Here is a 21269-nt window from a genome sequence, read left to right as displayed (position 1 = left end):
CCGGGGGTCCTCATCCCCAAGTAGGTAGATGACAACCTTTAAAGGGTATCTCTCTCTCTCTCTCTGTATATATATACATACATACAGAGATACAGAGAGAGAGAGAGAGAGAGAGAGAGAGAGAGAGAGAGAGAGTGAGAGAGAGAGCACCATTCCCTAAATGGCTAAATCACTACCACATCCAGGGCTGGGCCAGCTGGGAGCCAGGAAACAGCAGGCTATTCAGTGTCTCCCACATGTGTACATGGCTTAGGCCATCATCTGCTGCTTTCCCAAGCACTTTATCAGTGAGCTGTGTCAGAACTGGTGCAATCAGGACATGAACTGCTACCACATGGGATGCTGGCATTGCAGGGATGGCTTAATTGGCCAGGTCACAACACTGGCTCCTAAATCTCTAAATTTATTTTGCATGAAAGCAAACATATTTTAATTCCTTACTGTATGATTTGAAGCTAAGTCAGATGTGGCCAATAGCCAGACTGTCATCTGGAAAAACCTGTAGAACATATTTGGAAAGACAAAAATTAAAAAAAAAAAATGTGCTCTTGGCCATTGAAATGTGATCCACTGCTCCACTTTGCTTGTGACTGGGGTTTCCTGGGATATAACACTCGCAAGACTTAAATTGGTCACTTCAATGCTACAAGAGAAATGCTTCTCCTGCCCATTGGAAAAGCTGGCAAGGCAGGAGGAAGAATGCATGTGAGAGAGAGAACACTTGAAACCCTCTGCCCAGATAGCCTTCTGTACTCCCGTGTTTATGAATGATCTTTGGCCATTTTCAGTGGTAGGAGCACAATTACATGGCCCCAAAGCATTGAATGCATGAGTGTAACTGGGCTTCTGGTGAGTTTTATTTTCTACCCTTCCCGGTGGATCCTGGCATGTTCTGATTTTCTGCATACACAAAGTCTTCAATAGACCATGAACCACTGTAAACTATTGACAGCAGAGATCACGTTGAATAGCAAAGGATGGTATGACAGTTCCATTTGCAAACGCTGTCTTAAACTAAAGGTGGATCTAAATTCAGGTTATCATTTGAGTCAATGTAATCTTATCTGAGTTCATGTAGGAAAGTGTAAACTATGTTCTAAGGCAAACCTCATCTGCTATGGAAGCACTTTGTTTGCCTTTAAAGCAGCATTACAGAGGGATTCTATCAAATCCATGTTCGCATTTTCTGTTTATAAAGTCTCCACAAAGACCTATCACTCCTCCGTCCCTCTTCGTTGCTGAAAAGTGTGAGCCAAGATCAGAGTGGTCCAGCACAGGTGAAAGCAGCAACTGGATGGTGTTTCCATTATATAAACCCAAGGCTGAGCTCACAGAGGAACGTGTCTCTGTAAAGCTTTGCTTTGTGTCTGGTAAGTACAAACTGACAGCTTTTGTGCAGAAGAGTTTCTGGGAAAACATGCGTGTGGGTTTCTCGGAGCTGAAATCATTAGAAGATGGAAGATCAAGGAGAAAGATAAAAAAGATAATTTCCCTCTTTCTCACTCATTCCCCACAGGGACCATCATTTAAATCCCTTCATATCTTATGAATCTTGTATTGGGGATTTTCTACAATGTGAGAACAAATGAGACATAACCCAGAACAGTTGACACCATTAATAAAAGCCAGTATCTGTGTCCTGGGCGGGAAAGTTTGGGGCTCAGGGTAAGCTGCATATCTGTTGAGAGCAATTTCCTCTGTCGATCTGTTCAGCATGAAGATGTATTTTGAAGTGCTCTTTCCCACATCTCCCAACACTTTACAAACACCAAATGGCAGTGTAAGCTATATATAAATACCCATGATAAAGTCCAACTTAAAACTCACGCCACCTTAGAGGTTAACAATCATAACAACAAAATAGAACTACTACAATAATATATTAAGATGACTTTTCAAAATCATATGAATTTTTTTCTTTCTGGAATTTTCCACTGAATATTTTTGAGCCCTGATTGACTTCAACTAAAGTGGTAGAAGGCAAAATCACCAAAACATGGTAGCTGCATGTGAGAGGATCAACAGTGTGGCTTTAGTCGTCCTTCCGAGTTGTGTGGGTCAATTCAAGAACAACACATCTTGTTACTGAATTAAGAAGTGAAATTGAATTGATCCTCAATTGCAGAAATGATCTGGCCGGGTTCCTATAATGTGCTTGACCCTTTCTAGGGCTTTTAAAGCGATTTGGGGGATTCTTTAACTAAATGCATGACTGATGGAGGAGGTGTACAGGTGGACCAGACTGCCTGCACCAATCCTACATGAAGCCCATTTCCTCCTTTATCATGAACAACGAGACAAATCACAGTGATATTTTGTGTTTGCAGCTGGGCTAAAGTAAAAAGCCAGTAAAGCAATGCTGAGAATTTCATTTCAGAATTTCCTGGGACTTTTGGTGATCTATGGCTTGCTAAGCTTTTGCTACCAGAGAGGAAACAATGTGGACAAGTACATAAGAAAGCACAAATGTGATTGGAGCATTTTATAGGCTATTGCATATGCTGGCTTCATAGCCTCAAGACCATTTCTGAATCTGAATGATGTTCTTGTGACAACTTTGCATGAACATAAGCATAACGTACAGAGACATACACATGCCCAATGCTAATACTCAGAAGTATGTTTTCCTGAGAAACGTGAAATATTGTTTTTCATGACATTGCCCCTCAGGCTGGCCAGAGAAGGTGCCATGTTGTCCGTGTCACAGTTTACCTAGTTCTTGCTGACCTATTCCTTCTCCAACTTTCTTTTAGAACTATCCCTGTACCTGTTGAAAGAATGCTGCTTCAACTGGCCTCTGTATTTTCTGCTTTTCTGGATTTACCTTGTTTACTGAACTATTGTTGAGGGTTGGCAACACAGTTTCTAATGTCCACAAAAGTACCTCACAATGCCTAATTAGTACACAACAATCACCCCATGAAAACTAATTTTCCAATGATTTTCAAAGGCAAACCAAAATAAAAATAATTTGCACTCCTAATTCTAGTGTATAGCTTTTGGTTGTTAGAAATAGTGAAGAAAAATTAGAGTTCCAGAAATTGGTTAGTGCCTTTTTTCTCATACAGTTCTTCACCCTCTCCCAGAAATAATCACAACTATATCACCATGTTTCATAAAACCCTGGAAAAGGCAGAAATTAAGTACCCCCATGTTACAAAGTTCGTGTACCAAGTGGTGGCTCAGACACTTGATAATCTGCCATGCTTTGTTTGGAAGGTATGGGAGAACCTCCATCAACCAGACATGTAAACCCAGAATCTTCAGTTAAATGGAAGCATGATTCTTCATATTTGAAGGGAGTTAAGCTATATTAAAAGCAAGATCAAGTACCATGGACTGATGTGTATTTACTCAACCCATTTTCATATACTTTCCTGGACATGAGGCTTGATAATTACAACAATAAGAAACATTTAGCCAGTGCTTACTGATAGCAGGATTTTACACACTGTATTTTTTGCACCCTTTTGATAACATCACCCTCTTTCTTCCACCACACAACCTCAGCCAGCCATCATTCTACTCTCCGATCCTGTGAGTGCTCTCAGAATTTTCACACATGAGTGAGATCATGTAATTTGTTTTTCTGTATCTGGATTACCTCAGTGCAGTGTCCTCCAGGTCCATCTGTGTTGTTGCAATGGCAGCATTTCCTTCTTTTAAAAGAATGAATATTAGTCCAGTGTGAGAATGTGAGTGTATATGACTCTGTGTGTGTGCCATTTGCTTAATCACTCATCTTTATCTGACACTGAGGTTGATTATGGGACATAAGAGCACAGTAAAATTTGAGATTCTGATTTCACTACCTTTGCATAAATACCCAGAAATGAGATTGCTACATCATGTGTGTGTTATTTTCAATGTTTTAGAAAGCTTCATACTGTCTTCTATAATGGCTGTACATCAAAATGCCTTAAATACTTAATCTCATTCCGGCATTACATAAAGGCTTCTACAAAGTATGCAATGCATTATATAATGCTAGAGCATCATGGTTATGCTCTACTGGTAATATAATGCTTACTTACACAATCACTATCCTCAATCACTGCAGATCTTCTTAGTTTATTGTATCTGCCAAACTGGAATGTTTTCAATACACACACAGTTTTTTCCCTTAAAGTTCAAAATGACAGAACTTCTGGATTCATTATTTAAAATCAAGTAAACCATTTATCCTCCATCTAAAGACTTGATAGGGGTTTAAATGTATTAAGGAGCTGAGGGAGAAAAAAAAAAGGTGGAAGGGGAGCAACGCATTGGTAGTGTTCTGCAGATGCAAACACTAAGACCATTTCTTCACCAATTCATTTGTAAAAGGGAATGGAAAAGACACATTTAGGAGAAGCTAAACTTAGCCCCAGCAATATTTCTGTAGGACCTAAAAGGTTATATAAGAGAATGGGTGTATAGCATTTGATTGTTATGAGTATAGATAATGTGATCAATGATGAAAGAAGCTATATTTGCTTGGCTTAACAATATGGGGGAAAGTAGATATGAATTCATTGTGCTGAGGAGCAGTCCCATTGGTTAGTATAGGAGCTGATAAAAACAAAACTGTTCTGGTATGTGTTTTATTTGCAAGAGAGTCTAAGGATACCTTAGGGATCAAAGTTCTTTCAGGTTCTTACCTGCTGGCCAGGCTGCTCCAGCTGTCCATGCTTAATGGCCTCACTATTATATGATTCTGTGCTGCTGAAGCTGAGGGATTTTCTTTTATGTTGCTTTTAATTGCTTTTATTGTACCTGCAATATCATTACAAACTCAGTTAGTTGACCTGATGACCCTTCACAAAGGGTGTTAGCCAATAAGTTTGTATTCTGCAGTTATTAAAAAAAATGATAGTTACTAAGAAGAAAAAAATGGAGTAGAAATATTTTGCATACAAAAGAGCAAGTTGGGAGCCATGTTAGGCTAATCTTTTGCCAGTGCACCAGTACCCCATATAGTTCCTGGTTCAAGGCCCAGCTGCTACACTTTCAATCCAGCTCACTGCTTATGGCCTGGGAAAGCTGCAGAGGATGGCTCAGGTTCTTGGGTCCCTGCACCTATGTGGGAGACCCAGGTGAGGTTGCTGGCTCCTAGCTGCAGATAGGCACAGCTATGGCTATTGTAGCTATTTGGGGAGTGAACCAACAGATGAAAGATTGCTCTCTCTCATTTTTTTCTCTCTCATTTTCTCTGTAAAGTTACCTTTTAAATAAATAAGTTAATATTTTTACAAATAAAAGTAAATTGGTAAAATGTCAGAGAATTGTGTGTGGGGGGGAGGGTGGAGCTCTCCAAACTAACCAGCAGTAACCCAAGGAGTATTTAATAAAGTAAAGCAAACAATTTCAGTAATAACAGCATGATAACACCCATGTGGGAGACCTAGGGGAGGTTGCTGGCTCCTAGCTGCAGATAGGCACAGCTATGGCTATTGTAGCTATTTGGGGAGTGAACCAACAGATGAAAGATTGCTCTCTCTCTCTCTCTCTCATTTTCTCTGTAAAGTTACTTTTCAGGACCCGGCGCGGTGGCGCAAGTGGTTAAAGTCCTCGCCTTGCACGCCCGGGATCCCATATGGGCGCTGGTTCTAATCCCAGCAGCTCCACTTCCCTTCCAGCTCCCTGCCTGTGGCCAGGGAAAGCAGTCCAGGAGGGCCCAAAGCTTTGGGACCCTGCACCTGCGTGGGAGACCTGGAAGAGGCTCCTGGCTTCGGATCGGCCTAGCATCAGCCATTGCGCTCACTTGGGGAGTGAATCATTGGACGGAAGATCTTCCTCTCTGTCCCTCCTCTCTGTATATCCGCCTTTCCAATAAAAAAATAATAAAAATAAATCTTTAAAAAAAAGTTACCTTTCAAATAAATAATTTTTTTTACAAATAAAAATAAATTGATAAAATGTCAGAGAATTGGAGGGGGTGGCTCTCCAAACTAGCCAGCAGTAACCCAAGAAGTATTTAATAAAGTAAAGCAAACAATTTCAGTATAACAGCATGATAATTAAAACAGAAAATATGAATGATGGATTAATTTGCACTAGTACCATATCTAGCTCATCAACAAATCAGTAGTTTGAAAAATACTGTATATTCTCAGGACTAGAGAGAACATGTTCATTTGTGTGTAATGCATGCACTTTAGAGCAGAATGTAATTCTCTGCATGACATATATATATATATATATACATATATATATATATATATGACACAGTTTCATAGGCTCTGGGATTCCCCCAAACCCTCCCCGTACCCTCCCCCCATGGTGGATTCCTCCACCTTGTTGCTGAATTACATTTCAGATTCAGTCAAGATTCTTTCATTGCAAGCATGTACCAAGCATAGAGTCCAGCTTCTTATTGTCCAGATAAATTCAACAGTTTCTTGGGGAGACCATCTCTGGTCTGAAGGCAGAGCTGGCAGAATATCATCCCGATCAATTTAAAGCCACAACATAACATCAATGACAATTTACAACATTATGGAATTAATTGACATGGTATTGAGTAACCAATATGCTAAAAAAAAAAAAAAACGCAGTTTCTTAACCACACCCTGTGACTACTTCATTGACATTTCAATTTTAGTTTATATACTACTGACTTTTATATGCCTTAAAATGGCTATAGATTACTATTCAGCTGTCTCATGTATATTTTCACTTTAGTATTTAGCAGTTCATTGTGTTGAAGCATTAATTTTGCTGAACTTGGCAGAATTTAGGATAGTCTAAACTGGGTTATAACTCTTAACAACAGGTGAGGTGCAGAACAATTTTAGGAGGGGTGTGCAGAGAAATCTTTAATACCTTAGTGAGGAGTAACTAATCTTTGTGTCCTACCTGGTAAGGTATGTTTGAGTCCACGCTGACCATTTCCTGTCTGGTTCCAAGCTTTCCTTTTTATTCTCTATCTGACTCTGACTAGTCTAATTTGTGTGTGTGTGTGTGTGTGTGATTGTGTGTGTGTGTGTTTATGGTGGAGCTGTGAAGCAATCCTGATGGTCATTGCAAGAGAGGGTGTGGATCCAAAGTTGGAACTAAGCAAGGACCAGAGAAAACTCCTCCCCCTAGTCCCGAAGGAAGTTTATTATTCTGTTTCTGCAGACCGTTCAGGGTTCCTGGCTGTTGTTCTGATGACCTTGGAGCATTTAAAGGAAGGATTTGGTCTTCTTCCATCCCGTGTGGTAGATCCAAATGGCAGTGGATGACCTCAGAGTTCTCAGCCTCTGAAGGCACTCCAATTCCCCGTAGTCTCTTTGGCAGTTGGGATGTAGTTCTTGGTGCAGGGTTGGGATACAAGCTTCCTCCTGTCCCCCTGCTCCACTCTGGCATCCCCCCCTTGCTCTGTGTATATGACCTCCTCTTACTAGGTTGTCAGGATTGATCTTGATTGCCCCTGTGTGTCTTTGTAGTTTTACTGTTGTCTAATGCTGATTTGAATCTGTTGTCTATAAGTTACCTTTTATGTTCCTGACAGGCTATACTTCACGTCTTCCTCACACATTCTAAGGAGATGGAAGATTTCTCTGCCCTCCCACCCCATTTCCAAGTAGCATAGGGTTTTAAAGATATATTGGGTTTTACAATTTTTTGATGTAGATCATAAGCACTCTGATTCACATTGATTGTGAGTTCATTGGTTGTTTCCATGTCTTCGGTATTGTAGATTGTGCTACTGTAATATATGGTTACTCCTCCTAGGAATATACCCAATCTGCATGTGAGAAGGGGGATCTGGTGACAGATTCTAAGTCAGTTATTTGAAGTGTGCTCACAGATCTAAAGGAAATCATGTTGAGAAAATAAAAGGGAAAACTGAAAGGATTATAAGAGTGTTATCTACCAAAATGGAAACTATGTTATGGAGTGTCTGTTATATGTTATGAAGTGCCTGTTATACATTATGGAGTGTCTGTGAACAGTATGATAATTAAAATAGAAAAGAGTGCAGCAACTCAAGATGAGATTAATCCATGTAAAAGAAAGTGTCAACAAAGTGAAAGGTAAGTGAATGAAAAGTATCCAATCTGAGAGACAAAAGAAAGATTAAATAAGAACAGAATCTAACAGATCTCTTGGATAACTGGGATATTGTCAAATGAACCAACATATCTAATGAAAGCCCCCAAAAAAGGAAAAAGAAAAATGAGTAGAAACAACATTGTAGAAAATAATTATCTGAAGTTTCCTTAAATTAGATGAATACACACTAACCTTACACAGCCAGGAATTGCACTGATCACAAGTGAAATATTGATATCCACCTTCCTGGACATATTGTAATGAAGTTGGTTTAATCTGAAGATACAGAGTCTTGAAAGCAACAAGTGAAGTGACTCACCATGTACACAAGGTTCTCAATATGACATAGAGCTGACCTATTATCAGACACAATGGAAGTGGGAAAGCAGGATGCTGGTGTACGGGGAAGGTGGGTTGGAGCTGATGAAGAATCATTGGCCATGGTGAAGCACAGAGGGCAAATTGCAGGAAAGGTTGGAGGAAGGGGTGATGGTGGAGGGGTGCCTAGATACCTTTAGGCACAGTGGAGTGATGGAGACAGTAGAGCAGTATTGCAGTGACCAGATGACCCAGCAGCAGCTGGCAAGTGACAACCCAAGGTCCACTGGCAGCTGGAGCTCTGGAGACAGCCAATTGTGTGTGTGTGGTTGGGGTAGGGAGCTTCACCAGGGGCTCAGGATATGAAAACAGTTAGGGAATCGCCAAATTTTCTAATTTGTTTGACCCAGCCACAAGCAGAGATGAAGCAGTGGACTCCAATAGGCTGTGCAGGCACAGGGCAAATATTACTGTACAGACCCACAACAGTGCTGTATCTGGCACTGTTTTGTGTAGTGGGGCAAAACTTGTGGGACTGGAGAGACAGCCAAGAACAGGCTTATTTCTAGCTCAGCAGATTACACTGATCACACAAGGAACGCAGTGCCAACTTTGCATCCTGCAGGTTCAACACAAAGTGGGTCCATGTGGCTCCCAGATCTAACAACCAGCAGATCCAGAACTCCACCAGTGCCACATTGGGTGTCATTTTGTGTAGTGGGGCAAAGGCTATGGGACTGGAGGAAGAACAGTGAGCTTTGCATGCACTGAACAAGGAGTGATCAGGCATCATTTTGTGCACAGGACCAAAGGCTGTGGGACTGGAGAGACCATGATGAGCTACACATACACTAGAGTAGGAGCGAGTTCACTTCCAGCTCAGTGTTTTGTAGTGCTTCTCCAGAGGAAACAGCTCCGATGTGGCATTCCACAAGTTCTACCCAAAATAGGTCTGGGTGGCCCCTACAAACCCATTGGTACCATGTCAGGAATCATTTTGTGCAGTGTGACAAAGGCTGTGGGACTATTGGGACAGCAGTTAACAGCAAAAAAAAAAATCATTTCAGACTCAGTGCATTACCCTGATTTTCCACAGAAGATCATACTGACATAATACCTTGCAAATTCCAACCAAGAGAGATGCACATGTCCCTCAGATATAACAGCCAGCAGGTTTGGGCAAGATCAGCACTACAGAAAACCCAGTTATTTACAACAGCAGATGTTCCCCTGATCCTGGGCACTGCTTGAACTGGAAGTGGGGGAAAGACTGTATAGACAATGATGTGGTCACAGCACAGGATTATGCACAGTGCATAGTGGTGATCCACAAACTGGGGCTATGGAGGGAGTCTGTGGTGGAAGCATAGCACAAAAGCCCAGCCCTGAACCTCACTAGAGGGAGTGGCACAAATGACTACAAACAAAGAGCCAGGTACCAAGCACAATCAATAACATTAACCTGTAGACCAGCGGGTAAGAGAGTGCAGAAATCCGCCCCAAGGAGAAGAATATTTCAGCCAGAAGTACAATGACCAAGAGCAAAAGCACAGACAGAGGCATAATTAAAAGTACTGAAGACTCCCCTGCAAAGGAGCAAAAGCCTTTGCCAACCTCAGTGTTAATAGGGGAAACAGATTTCAGAAAACTAATTATAAAGTTTTTTTTACAATGAGAAGCACATACAGGATTTCAAGGAATTTAAAGAATAAGACATACAGGGACTAGCAACACTGAAGCAAAATTGAGCCATATTGTGGGGAATGAAGGACATAATATAGCAAATTAAAAACTCAGTGGAAAGTCTCAATAAAAGAATGAATGAGGCAGAAGAAAGAATCTCAAATTGGAAGACATTTCTTGTCAAAATGGAGAAACAATCAAAAAGCTAGAAGAGCTGGGTCAAGCTAAAAAAAGTATTCAAGATTTAAGAGACGCTATTAAAAGGTCAAATATAAGAGTTATGGGAGATCCAGAAGGCACAGAAAGCTAGGTTTAAACCTGTAACCTATAACATTGACTGAGATTGAATCAATAATTAAAGCCCTCTCAACCAAGAAAGGTCCTAGATCAGACGGGTTTACTCTTGCATTCTACCTAATGGTTCAAGAGGAATTTACCCCAACTCTCTACACGCTTTTCTCAACAACAGAAACGGAGAGAATACTTCCAAAAATCTTTCTATGAAGCTAACATCACCTTAATACTAAAGCCAGAGGGAGAAACAACAAAAAAACAGAACTATAAACCAATATCCTTGATGAACATAGATGCAAAGATCCTCAACAAAATACTAGCCAGCAGGATCCAACAGCACATCAGGGAGATTATTCACTCAGACCAGGTATTCATCTCAGGCATGCAGAGATGGTTCAACATTTGCAAATCAATGAATCTGATACATCACATTAACAAATTGAAAAATAAAAATCATATTATCATCTCAATAGGTGCAGAGAAGGCATCTGATAAAATGAAACACCACTTCATGCTGAAAATGCTAAGCAAGATAGGCATAGAAGGAACATACTACAACCCATCAAAGCAATTTACAAAAACCCAATGCAGCATCATACTAATGGGGAAATATTGGAATCCTTCCCATTAAAATCTGTAACTAAACAGGGGCATTCAATGTCACCACTACTCTATAATATAGTATTAGAAGTCATTGCCACAGCTACTAAGCAAGACAAAGGAATTAAAGGACTCTAAATTGGAAATGAAGAACTGAAATTATCTCTATTTGCAGATGGCATGATTATCTACAGAGGAGAGCCAAAAGAGTCAGTCAAGAGATTACTGGATCTCATAAGAGGTTTTGGCAGAGTAGCAGGACACAAAAATAAGAAACACAAATCAATGGCACTAGTGTATACTAATAATTCCATGGGTGAGAAAGAAATTGTAAGTGTAGTCACTTTTGAAATAGCATAGAGGAATTTAAATACCTAGGAATTGAGCTAACTAGGTGCAAGACCTTTATGGTGAAAAATGTAAAACATTAAAAAGGATTTAAAAGAAGACATTGAAACAAGGAGAAACGTACCATGTTTCTGGAGTGGCAGGATCAACATCATCAAAATGAACATATCACCAAAAGTAATATACAGATTTAATGCAATCCCAATCAAAATCCCAACATCATCCTTCTCAGAAATAGAAAAGATGATACAAAAGTTCATCTGGAATCGCAAAAGATCACGAATAGCCAAAGCTATCCTGAAAAATAGAAATCAAGCTGGACGAATCACAATTCCAGACCTCAAGACATAATATAGAGAAGTGGTTCTCAAAACAGTCTGGGACTGGCACAGAAACAGAGAAGATCAATGGAACAGGATAGGAACACTACAAGGGAGCCCGCACATGTGTAGCCAACTAATCTTTGACAAGAAAACTGAAAACAAGCCAGGCAAAACGCCTGGTCTATTCAACAAATGCTGTTGGTACAACTGGATAGCAGCCTGCAGAATTAAGAAGCAAGACCCACATCAGTCACATTATACGAAAATCAGCTCAAAATGGATCAAGGACCTAAATCTACACTCAGACACCATCAAACTATTAAAGGGAAACAGAGTAGGCACACTCCAAGATTAGGAACAGTGCAAGACTTCTTTAAAAAGACGCCAAAAGCACAGGCAACCAAAGCCAAAATGAACAAATGGGACTACATCAAATAGGAAGCTTCTGTACACAAAGGAAAATGATCAATAAAGTGAAGAAAATCAAGAGAATGGGAGAAAATGTTTGCACACTACACAAATGATAGGGGAGTAATATCCAGGATTTACAAAGAGTGTCAAAAATACAGGGACAGTTAAAAAAAAAACTGTTAAAACTGGACTAAGGAAATGAACAGACCTCTTTTCTTTCTTTCTTTTTTTTTAAGGAAAGAATTCAAATGGCTAACAGATATGTGAAAAGATGCTCAGGCACACTAGCCGTCAGAGAGCTACAAACAAAACCATAATGAGGTACCACCTAACTCCAGTGAGACTGACCTACGTTCAAAATTCTACTAACAACACCTGCTGGCATGGATATGTGGAGAAAGGCACCCTCCTTCACTGCTGATTGGTGTGCAGGATAGTACAACCACTGTGAAAATCAATAGTGCTTGGAGAATTGCAAATAAGACTGTCATATGAACCAACTACCCACTCCTAGGAATATACCCAAAAGAAATGAAAACTGTTTATGAGAAAGGTATCTATAATCTTATATTTACCACAGCACAATCTATGATAGCAAAACGATCAAAACAATCCAGATGCCCATCCAAAGAGGGGTGGTTAAAAAAACTGTGCTACATCTACTCCATGGAATGTTATTCAGCTATTGAGAAGAATGAAAGCATACTATTTACAAATAGGTGGTCCCAACTACAGACCCTTATGCTCAGTGAAATGAATCAATCACAAAAGAACAAATACCATATGTTCTCTCTATGATAAGGAAACCAGCATGGAATGTGTAACTTCAATCATCTGATCCATACTGGTTTTTTTTTTCCTGCATCCCATGTGTTTTAATGTTTTTTATTTCAGTTTCATTTATCCAGATTCTTCTCTTTTCTTGTTGAATTCATTGCTGGCTCATAGGTTACACAGTGGCATCATTATCATTTTCCCAAGAGACTTTTGCATTTCCTTTTTGTCACCCATAAGTTGGTTACTTAGTGGTGCAATTTTTTCAACTCCATGGTGCTGTAATTTTGGTTTTTTGTTATTGTTTTTATTGTTCTAATTCATACCAATTGTTGACCTTATTTTGAGGTTTCTCATTTATGGGAATGTATAATGATAGAATAATAGAGACTGCCACATCCAGATGTGAGAATACAATGCAATATGTATTCCTGATTCCAAATCAATCATGGACTCCCAATGAAACTGTTGGACATGAGTGTACAATATGATACTGACTGCCTGACATTGTCTGTACCAACAATGTTGGGGTACACTTAAATAACAGACTGATGGAATCATGACTCCTATGAAGGACTATACTATTGTAGCAATGTGGGAAAAATCTGTTGGGGTATGGTATTTTTCTTGGGGGGGGAACCCCAGTCTCTATGAAATTGTACCACAAAACTCAAAATTCAAAATAAAACTTTAGCGAAAGAAAGAAAGAAAGAGAAAGAAAGAAAGAGAAGAGAAAGAAAAGAAAGAGAAAAGAAAGAAAGAAAGAAAGAGAAAGAATGAATTTAGTACTAGAAGGAAACTTTTCCCACTCCACATTTCCAGGAAAAAAGACTCAAAACAAACCTCACAGCTAACATCAGCCCTAAAGGCTGAAGGATTTTTCCTTGTGGTCAGGAAGAAAACAATAGTAAAGGTTATCTGATTTCTAGTCTGCAATGTACTACAAGTTTTTCCATAGCAATTAGATACAAAGGGAAATGGAAAGCAATCAAGAAATCTAATAGAACTAATCAACAGATGTAACAAGGTTGCATAATACAAGATCAATATACAAAAACCAATTTAATTTAATTTGTGCTTCATAGTGTCAAAAAACATGGCAAACTGTAGCAATCAAGAGAGTATGCTTCTGGCATAGGGCTAGAAAGATGAATTAATAAAACAGAATTAAGAATCCAGAATCCTATGCATTTATTATAAACTACATTAAAATATTGTATTATTTATTTGATAGGAGAGAGAGAGAAAGAATTTCCCATCTGGTGGATCACTCCCTGGATGTCTACAACAACTAGGATGAGGTTATACAATAGACAGAAACAAGGAACTTTATCTGGGTCTCCCACAGAATGGCAATCACTCAGGTGCTTGAGTCATACCCCTTGACTGCTTCCATGGTGTGATGTGCATGAGCAAAAAGCTGGAATTGGGAACCAAATAGGTACTCAGACTCAGGGACTCCAATGCAGAATGTAGGTGTTCCATGGGGCAGCTTGTTATACCAAATGCTACCTCCCTATATAGTCACACTTTCAAAAATGCCATTAAATCCTTTGATACCAAATGTATCAACTCAAATTGAATTACAGATCTACACAAAAAAGCCAAAATATGATATTCTGAGAATAAAATACTGAAATAAATCATCATGATTTAATGTTGCTCAAGCTGTTATTAGATATTCCATAAAAGCACAAATGACAAAACGAAAAAAAAGTCATTAGATTTTATCAGAATTAAAATGTTGTGTTTTAAAGAATAAGAAAGAAGTGAAAATAAATCACAGAATAGAAGAAATAAAATGTTTGCCAATCACATGATTTTAAAGACATTTGTATTTAGAAATCATGAAGGTCTTATATATTTCAATAATATAAAGAATACAATTAAATTAAAAGAGAGCATTATTTTTCAAAGATAATATGTAAATGGTATGTAGGATCCTCAGGAAGAAATTTAAATATCTGAATATAAAGAAAATTCATACCAAATTATAAACCACTTAATAGCCATTAAAATATCTGTTAATTTAAAAAATGCAAACTAATGGGACTCTAGAGAAATCAACATGCAGAGAGAAATTTTCATGCACAAAGTAACTCAAGTGCTTTGCTTTATGGAATGTGAAACAGCTTAGCAACTGTGCAAGCAGCCCACTGGTTTCTTACCAAATAGGAAAATATAATTAATGTTAGTTACATTTCTGGTTATATAGACATAAAATAAGTTGAAAGCAGAAACTTACACGAAACATCTAAGCACCAGTCTTCATAACAGCATTCTGTGTAATAAATATTTATCATTGATAAATGGGCAACCAAAATGACATGGGTTGCACAGAAATGCACATGTATAAATAATAAAATATTTTTGAGCCTTGAAAAATAGGATATTGACACATGCATAAAAGGAGTCAGGGAATTGAGGCTATACTATACATCTCTTTTTGAAAAAATGACCAAAAAAAAGGCACATTTACATGAGCTGTTTCCAAGTTTGTAAATAGTATAGAATACGGTATTGTCTACTATTGAGCATGGGCTTTTATCAGAATTAAGTTTGAGAATTCCTTGTATTGATCATTGCATGATTCCATTCATACACTAAAACTCACTGAATTATATTCAATGGATATAGCATTTAATTTCATGGTATTTTAACTATATCTCAACAAGGCTGTTATTAATAATAATGATAGTGAACCTAGACCCTAAATACAAGTAGAACAACATCATCAACAACAACAAAAACAAAAACTGCTGGTACAAAACGGGGAGTTTCAGGATACCTCCAGACTGGAGGCTGTGACAGTGGGGATGGATTCCATGAACACATGACAGAAGGGGACTTAAGCTAAGAAGAACAGTTTCATTAATTGTTAATGTAGAGGTCCCAGAAGGGAACAGACTATAGGGTTGAGGAACACCTGCTGTAAGAGGGATCAGGGAAGACTTGCTGCCCATTGCCCAAATGACCAGAATGCCAAGTAAATTCACTGCTCTGTGTAAGCAGCATGCTGGGGAGCAGAGGAAGGTCAGAGGTCTCATTATAGGAATAGATCTGGCAAGAAATTCAAATGCTTAAGTTATGAAGATTAAATTCTGAAACACTGAGGTTTTTCTCAAAGAAATCTGAATGCACCTGGAAGAGATTAAGTTTTAAGACAGAAGGGACTAAATCATCATAAGTGCTTGAGATTAATGTTCCTTTCTGCACTGTTATAGAAATGGTTGTTCTAATGCATTGAGTTCAAGTAGAGAAAAATAAAGAAAACTGCATTCCCTTATCACAGCGTCAGAATGATCAAACCTTTAACTTCTGATTCATGCAGGAAACAGGGTGCTCAAGGAATGATCGTGAAGTGCCTTTCTTGTGGATAAGCAAGAAGTCAAATATAGTTTATGGGATAACAAAAAGCAAAAGGCAGAAAGCATGCTTGGGACTGAGTTGGCACTACTATGGTACCTCTAACTTTCAGTTACAATTCTGAATCTCTTTGGGGGAATTAATTGGCATAGCCGTTTAGGAAATATAATGAAATAACTAGTAGTTCCTGCTAGCTCTGAATCACTGACTGTTGACTCTTGAAATGTCTGCCACATCTTAGCTCCGTCCATTTGGGCATTGCCTCTGAAGAGATGATGTTCTCTCTTTCCTTGATTAGGAAGCTAGACTAAGAACAGCCAGACATAAAGCACAATTACCTGTGAGGTGAATCCAACTCTTATTTCTGCAGGCACATGGTACAATAAGTTCAGGATTAGTCAAATCACCGTGACAGCTCACACAGTAATGGAAGGCTCTGGACAAAGAAAAGCAAATCAAGAATGACTTATGTGAGACTTAACGGTGCAAACATGCAGTGCTGACTCAGTCTGCCTCCCATGAAGTTTTATTTGCTTTAGTGCTCCCTCCTCCCCACAAAGTAATCAGAAATTACCTTTTGACTTCTTTTGGAGATTCAGCAATAAAGAAGCCTAGTGTATTCTTACGCAGCCTAACTTGTGCAGGGGGATTTAGCATCAAACCACTGGAAATGAAAAGTAAAAACACGCAGTAATTTCCCCCTTTGAAGTTCTGTGACAATAGTAGATATTTCATTCTATCATCACCTGTGGATTCTCTAGGTTGCTGAGTTCATAGAATTCAATCTCATTCTACTATCAGACATGGTGGGAAAATGTTCATCTACTTGTGTTTGATTCTTTGTTTGATTACTGCTGAATGTGTCAGAGAGTCAGGTAACAACCTGGCTGCTCAGCTGCCTACACAGCTAAGAGGAGTGGCTGGTGGTTCCTGCCTGGATTGTGTCATGAGGTGGTCTAATCAATCCAGGTGAATCCTGCCTTGCTAACTTAGGCTATCAAATGCCAAGTAATCCAAGACCATACTGTTCTCATTCTATGGTCACACACCTACTGCTTAGCAATAAGTTTTATCTAATTATCCAGATGAATTCCAAGTGTGTTTTGTTTACTATGTAAGGTTTGGAAATGCAGACTTCTCTTGACATTGATATTGTTGATTTTTAAGCCTATTTTTGTTTTATTTCTGCATTAAGCATTTTTTTGTTTGTTTTCTTATGGATTCTGTGCTTGAAAAGGCAGTCCAATAAATTTCTATCCTTGTTTTTCTTTGATGTAGGTCTCTACTAATACTATGACTTTTTGCATGACCTATATTTCTCCTTGTTTATCAAAGTCTCCCCTTATTTCCTTCTGCTCACATTTCCATTGGGATGAGGCCTCATTGCCTTTTTTTTTTTTTTTTGCTTGTTTGTTTTTGTGCCTGATGACAGTACCTTCTAAAAGTCACTCCTTTTTATATTCACACTGGTGAGGTTTAGTCTTCATTTGGCAATTTTCCATTTGCTCTGATGTTAGGATACCCCAAAGTCATCTTCGAATGTTAATAATCCCTTACAGAAATAAAAGAGTTGGCACAATAAAAACCCTTCAGTCCTGGGCCAAAGAGCTGGAGGGGAATGACTAGCAGTGTTCAGGGACCTGGTTACCTACAGCAATGGATGGCATTTCTTGAGTGTTCACTGACTGGTGTGAATGAGTGCAATGCTTGCATTTGTCTTTGAAATGAAGAGGAGGGGGACTTTTGACCCTTTAATTGTCTTCGGTTGGTGTTCACTAACCAGCAAGCATAGACTTTGTTGTGTTCTGCTTTGTCTTTTAGAAGGGTGTGGATTGTTCTCAGAACTTATGTTACAAATGTAGCTATGAGGATATTTGAGAGAAGATACATAATTCTTTTGAGGATTATCTCAGATTGGTATTATTCCTCAGCAGTCTCCTTCAGACATCACAGCCAGCCTCTCTGAGAACTGGTCTGCCACCCGAACAAACTCAGAATGTTCTCCAGCTGAGGTCAGATTCAGCTGCTCCCCTTAGCGGGTGATACATAATTGCCCAAGATAATTCTTTAGGTTCCTTCAGGACTTCTGTAAATCTTAGCCTGTTGAAGTGGCTCTGAAAAAGGGAGATTATCAGATTTCTATCCATATATAGGGATTGTGGTTATTTTAGAAGCAATGTGCTCTGAAGCATGGCCCACTGAGATAGACTGAGTGTACAATGTATTGCTGCCCCTTGGGGATCTTGGGAACTCAAGAAACTCTGATGCTGCTGGGCCTCAGTTTCCTTCTCCATACAATTGGACTGGCGATTGTTACCATCTTGTAGTGCTGCTGTAGGCTTCAAGAGTCTGTGTATGTACAATGCCTGGAACAGTCTTGTCCATGAAACAATCTTCTGAAAAACTGCTGCCAGTGTCTTTGAAAAATCAGTCTCTTAGAAAGGTGTGAGTCCTCAAAGGGAAACCAAAGCTAAAGCTATGTTCCAGCTGGCTCCCTTTGATTGGTGACAGACAAGTGCCATGTGTGAACAGCACCAAGACCACTTGAATCAATGCAAAATTTAGTGGCTTAATAAATGTTCATTTTCTGGTCTATCATGTCTTAACAGTCACCTTAATACAATTTATAGAAATCTAGTGGGTTAACCCTGGGAAGATATAAACAAACATGTGACCCAGTAGTTTACATGCCAGTGAAAACCTGAATACATATCATAAAGACTTAAGAAGAAATTTCTGGGCTCCATTTTAGGAAATTTAGATCTTGTCAAGTTTGAAATGAATTTTTAGAAACTATGCATCTTTGAAAGTTTATAAATAAGTTCATTTAGAACCCCAGGATGATGATGGCAAAAGATGCTACTGAAATTTGAGCAAGATGTTAGTCAATCTGAGACCCAACCTGGCTAGCTTACAGCTGTAGGTCTACACTTTGCATACGACATATTATAGAACAAAGTCCATTTGTGCAGATAACTATATGCATAGGTTTAGGCTGTGAGATATTCTTAAACATGGCAGAATTGTTAAACAGAATTTTATCAAGTAATACCCCTTGCTAGTGTCTCCTTAATGACTTTAAACAGTAATCTATTGACATTTTTGCTATCCAGTTTTTTTCTAGATCTTCTGTATCCAAACAGGAGTTTAATTCTTTCAATTTTTTCACATAAAATTATTCCTTCATGCTCTATCTAACATCTTACAATACTGCACACATTTTAATGGTTCTCTACAATTCTAGAATTTCCAGGGATTCCAATTTTATAGCTGGAAAGGATTTTAGAGATTAATTTAATCAACTTCACTTAAGCCACAAGGCTGGCAAATCAGAATCAAAATCAGCATCAAACATGTTGATTCCAGTTTATAACTTGAGTTAATTTTCTACTAAGGAACACAGATGAGCCAGTGTAATAACAGTCTTTCTTGCTCCCCATCACATTTGGGTCTCTACTTTTTCTTTTTTTCTTTCTTTCTTTCTTTCTTTCTTTTTTTTTTTTTTTGCTGCATCTTTTGTCTCTATAGAAGATCACTGTAGCTCATTCATATTCTTTTGTTATGTTTCCCACCTGGCTATGCAGATTCCCTCCGTCCTGGATTTTTTTTTTTTTTTTTGGTATGACACAAGTTACCATTCTATGACTTATGGATTCTCTGGAAAGGCTAATGTCCTATTAAGATTGCCTCTTTCTTTTATTCACTCTATCAATGGCCGACTTGATCCAGTGGGCCAATAAAACCTCCAATCTGAACAATTATGCATCTTATCAGAGGCTATTCTATTTCCTAGCTTCCTTTCAAGGCTGAGATTTATAAGATCTAATTATATTGTTAAGAAGAACAGATCTGAAAAGATCATGAGAGAGAACCAGGCTGGGACCACCTGAACAAGTGCAAAGGCATAGTGTTTACCCATTGGAGCTACTGTTCCAACCCCAGTCTTAGAGACAGCACTCAGGGCACTACAGTGGTGGGAGCTTAGCAACCTGGAGGCTGACTCCCAGCACATGGCAATGAGCCCAGCTCTAATTGTATCTTTTGAACAGTCTTAATCTTGTTCTCCTTAGAAAGTAACTGTAGACATGAGAAGCCTTAATAGTACCAGTAAACACCGTGAAAGGCAGATCTGTTTTCAATGGCTATCAGCATGAGGTTTAACTTCACGAAGCAGAGCCTAGGGAGTAAGACAAGAAAGTGTGAGAATTAGAGGAAGGATTAGGGAGCTTGGTTTATCAGAATTTGAGCGTGACAGAGAGGAAACACGAGTGTGAGCAGAAGAGCAAGGGTCTCCCACAGCAGGAATTGGCACTGGGACTGGAAACCACCTGAGGCAACTGACAGAAGTAAGGGTGCCACAAACACTCAAAGCTGTCCATGATTTTATCTTCAGGGTTTATAACAGAGGCTGGCCTAGGGTGAGGCCTTGATGACCAGTGTGGGATAGAAACAGTTGTGTGAAAGAATAAGGAGAGGATATTTGACTTTAACCTACCGGGAAACATCAGGGAAACTCATTCCAGCAAAATCATCAGATAGACGTTGAGTTAGAATTTTGTTCTTCAGTCCATCCAAGAATTGTTTTTCCCAGGTCTGTTTAGGAATAACCTGAAATATATAACCCAGGCATACACAGCATGTTCACATGGATCTGGGATTCTGTCATTCAAGAGGAAATTTACGTGACATGGTAAGCTAGTCTCCTTGACACTTCCAGTAGCAGTCAAATCTCATTTATTGGGGGAAAAATACTTGCCTTCAGGCTTTTTGTTAGCTTGTTTTTGTAAAGCTTGTCCTAAGATTGGGACGTGGGGTTAGAGACAAGGTTTGATGTCAATGTACAAGGTTACCTTTTTGTTTTGCTCAACAAATAGAGATGTTAGAAAGGTGCACAAGCCAGGCACCAAACAGCCTTGGGCAAGGAATCCAAGCTTTAATTCAGCAAAGCAGATTATATTATCTCCCATGCTCCAGTCCCAACTGGGAATTTTCGGCAGATAGACCTGTTTTGTAGGAGAAAGTAGTTCAATCATTCAGAGTACAGATTTCCCAAGGAAGCTTATTTGCATGGATGTTGTTTTCTTTCATTTAATTACTTGATACCACTTATCCCTTACCATGGTTGGGATAATG

The 21269-nt window shown here is 39.0% G+C and overlaps 1 protein-coding gene across 1 annotated transcript in view; it reads right to left on the bottom strand.

Moving 5' to 3' along the window:
- The window catches only part of LOC121166901 (potassium channel subfamily U member 1-like), a 92940-nt gene that overhangs the window by 30597 nt on the left and 41074 nt on the right, over positions 1-21269 (bottom strand). Inside the window, 6 exon segments of the mRNA XM_040996236.1 lie at positions 4641-4755; positions 16475-16572; positions 16711-16800; positions 20242-20313; positions 20632-20744; positions 20987-21139. Of these exon segments, the coding sequence (XP_040852170.1) occupies positions 4641-4755; positions 16475-16572; positions 16711-16800; positions 20242-20313; positions 20632-20744; positions 20987-21139 (641 nt within the window).

Source organism: Ochotona curzoniae, unplaced genomic scaffold (genome assembly GCF_017591425.1).
Source record: "Ochotona curzoniae isolate NIBS_2020 unplaced genomic scaffold, NIBS_Ocur_1.0 contig_1129, whole genome shotgun sequence".
Classification (NCBI taxonomy): Eukaryota; Metazoa; Chordata; class Mammalia; order Lagomorpha; family Ochotonidae; genus Ochotona; species Ochotona curzoniae.
Note: the sequence above shows the minus strand (reverse complement) of the source record. Positions and strands in the feature narration are given on the sequence as shown.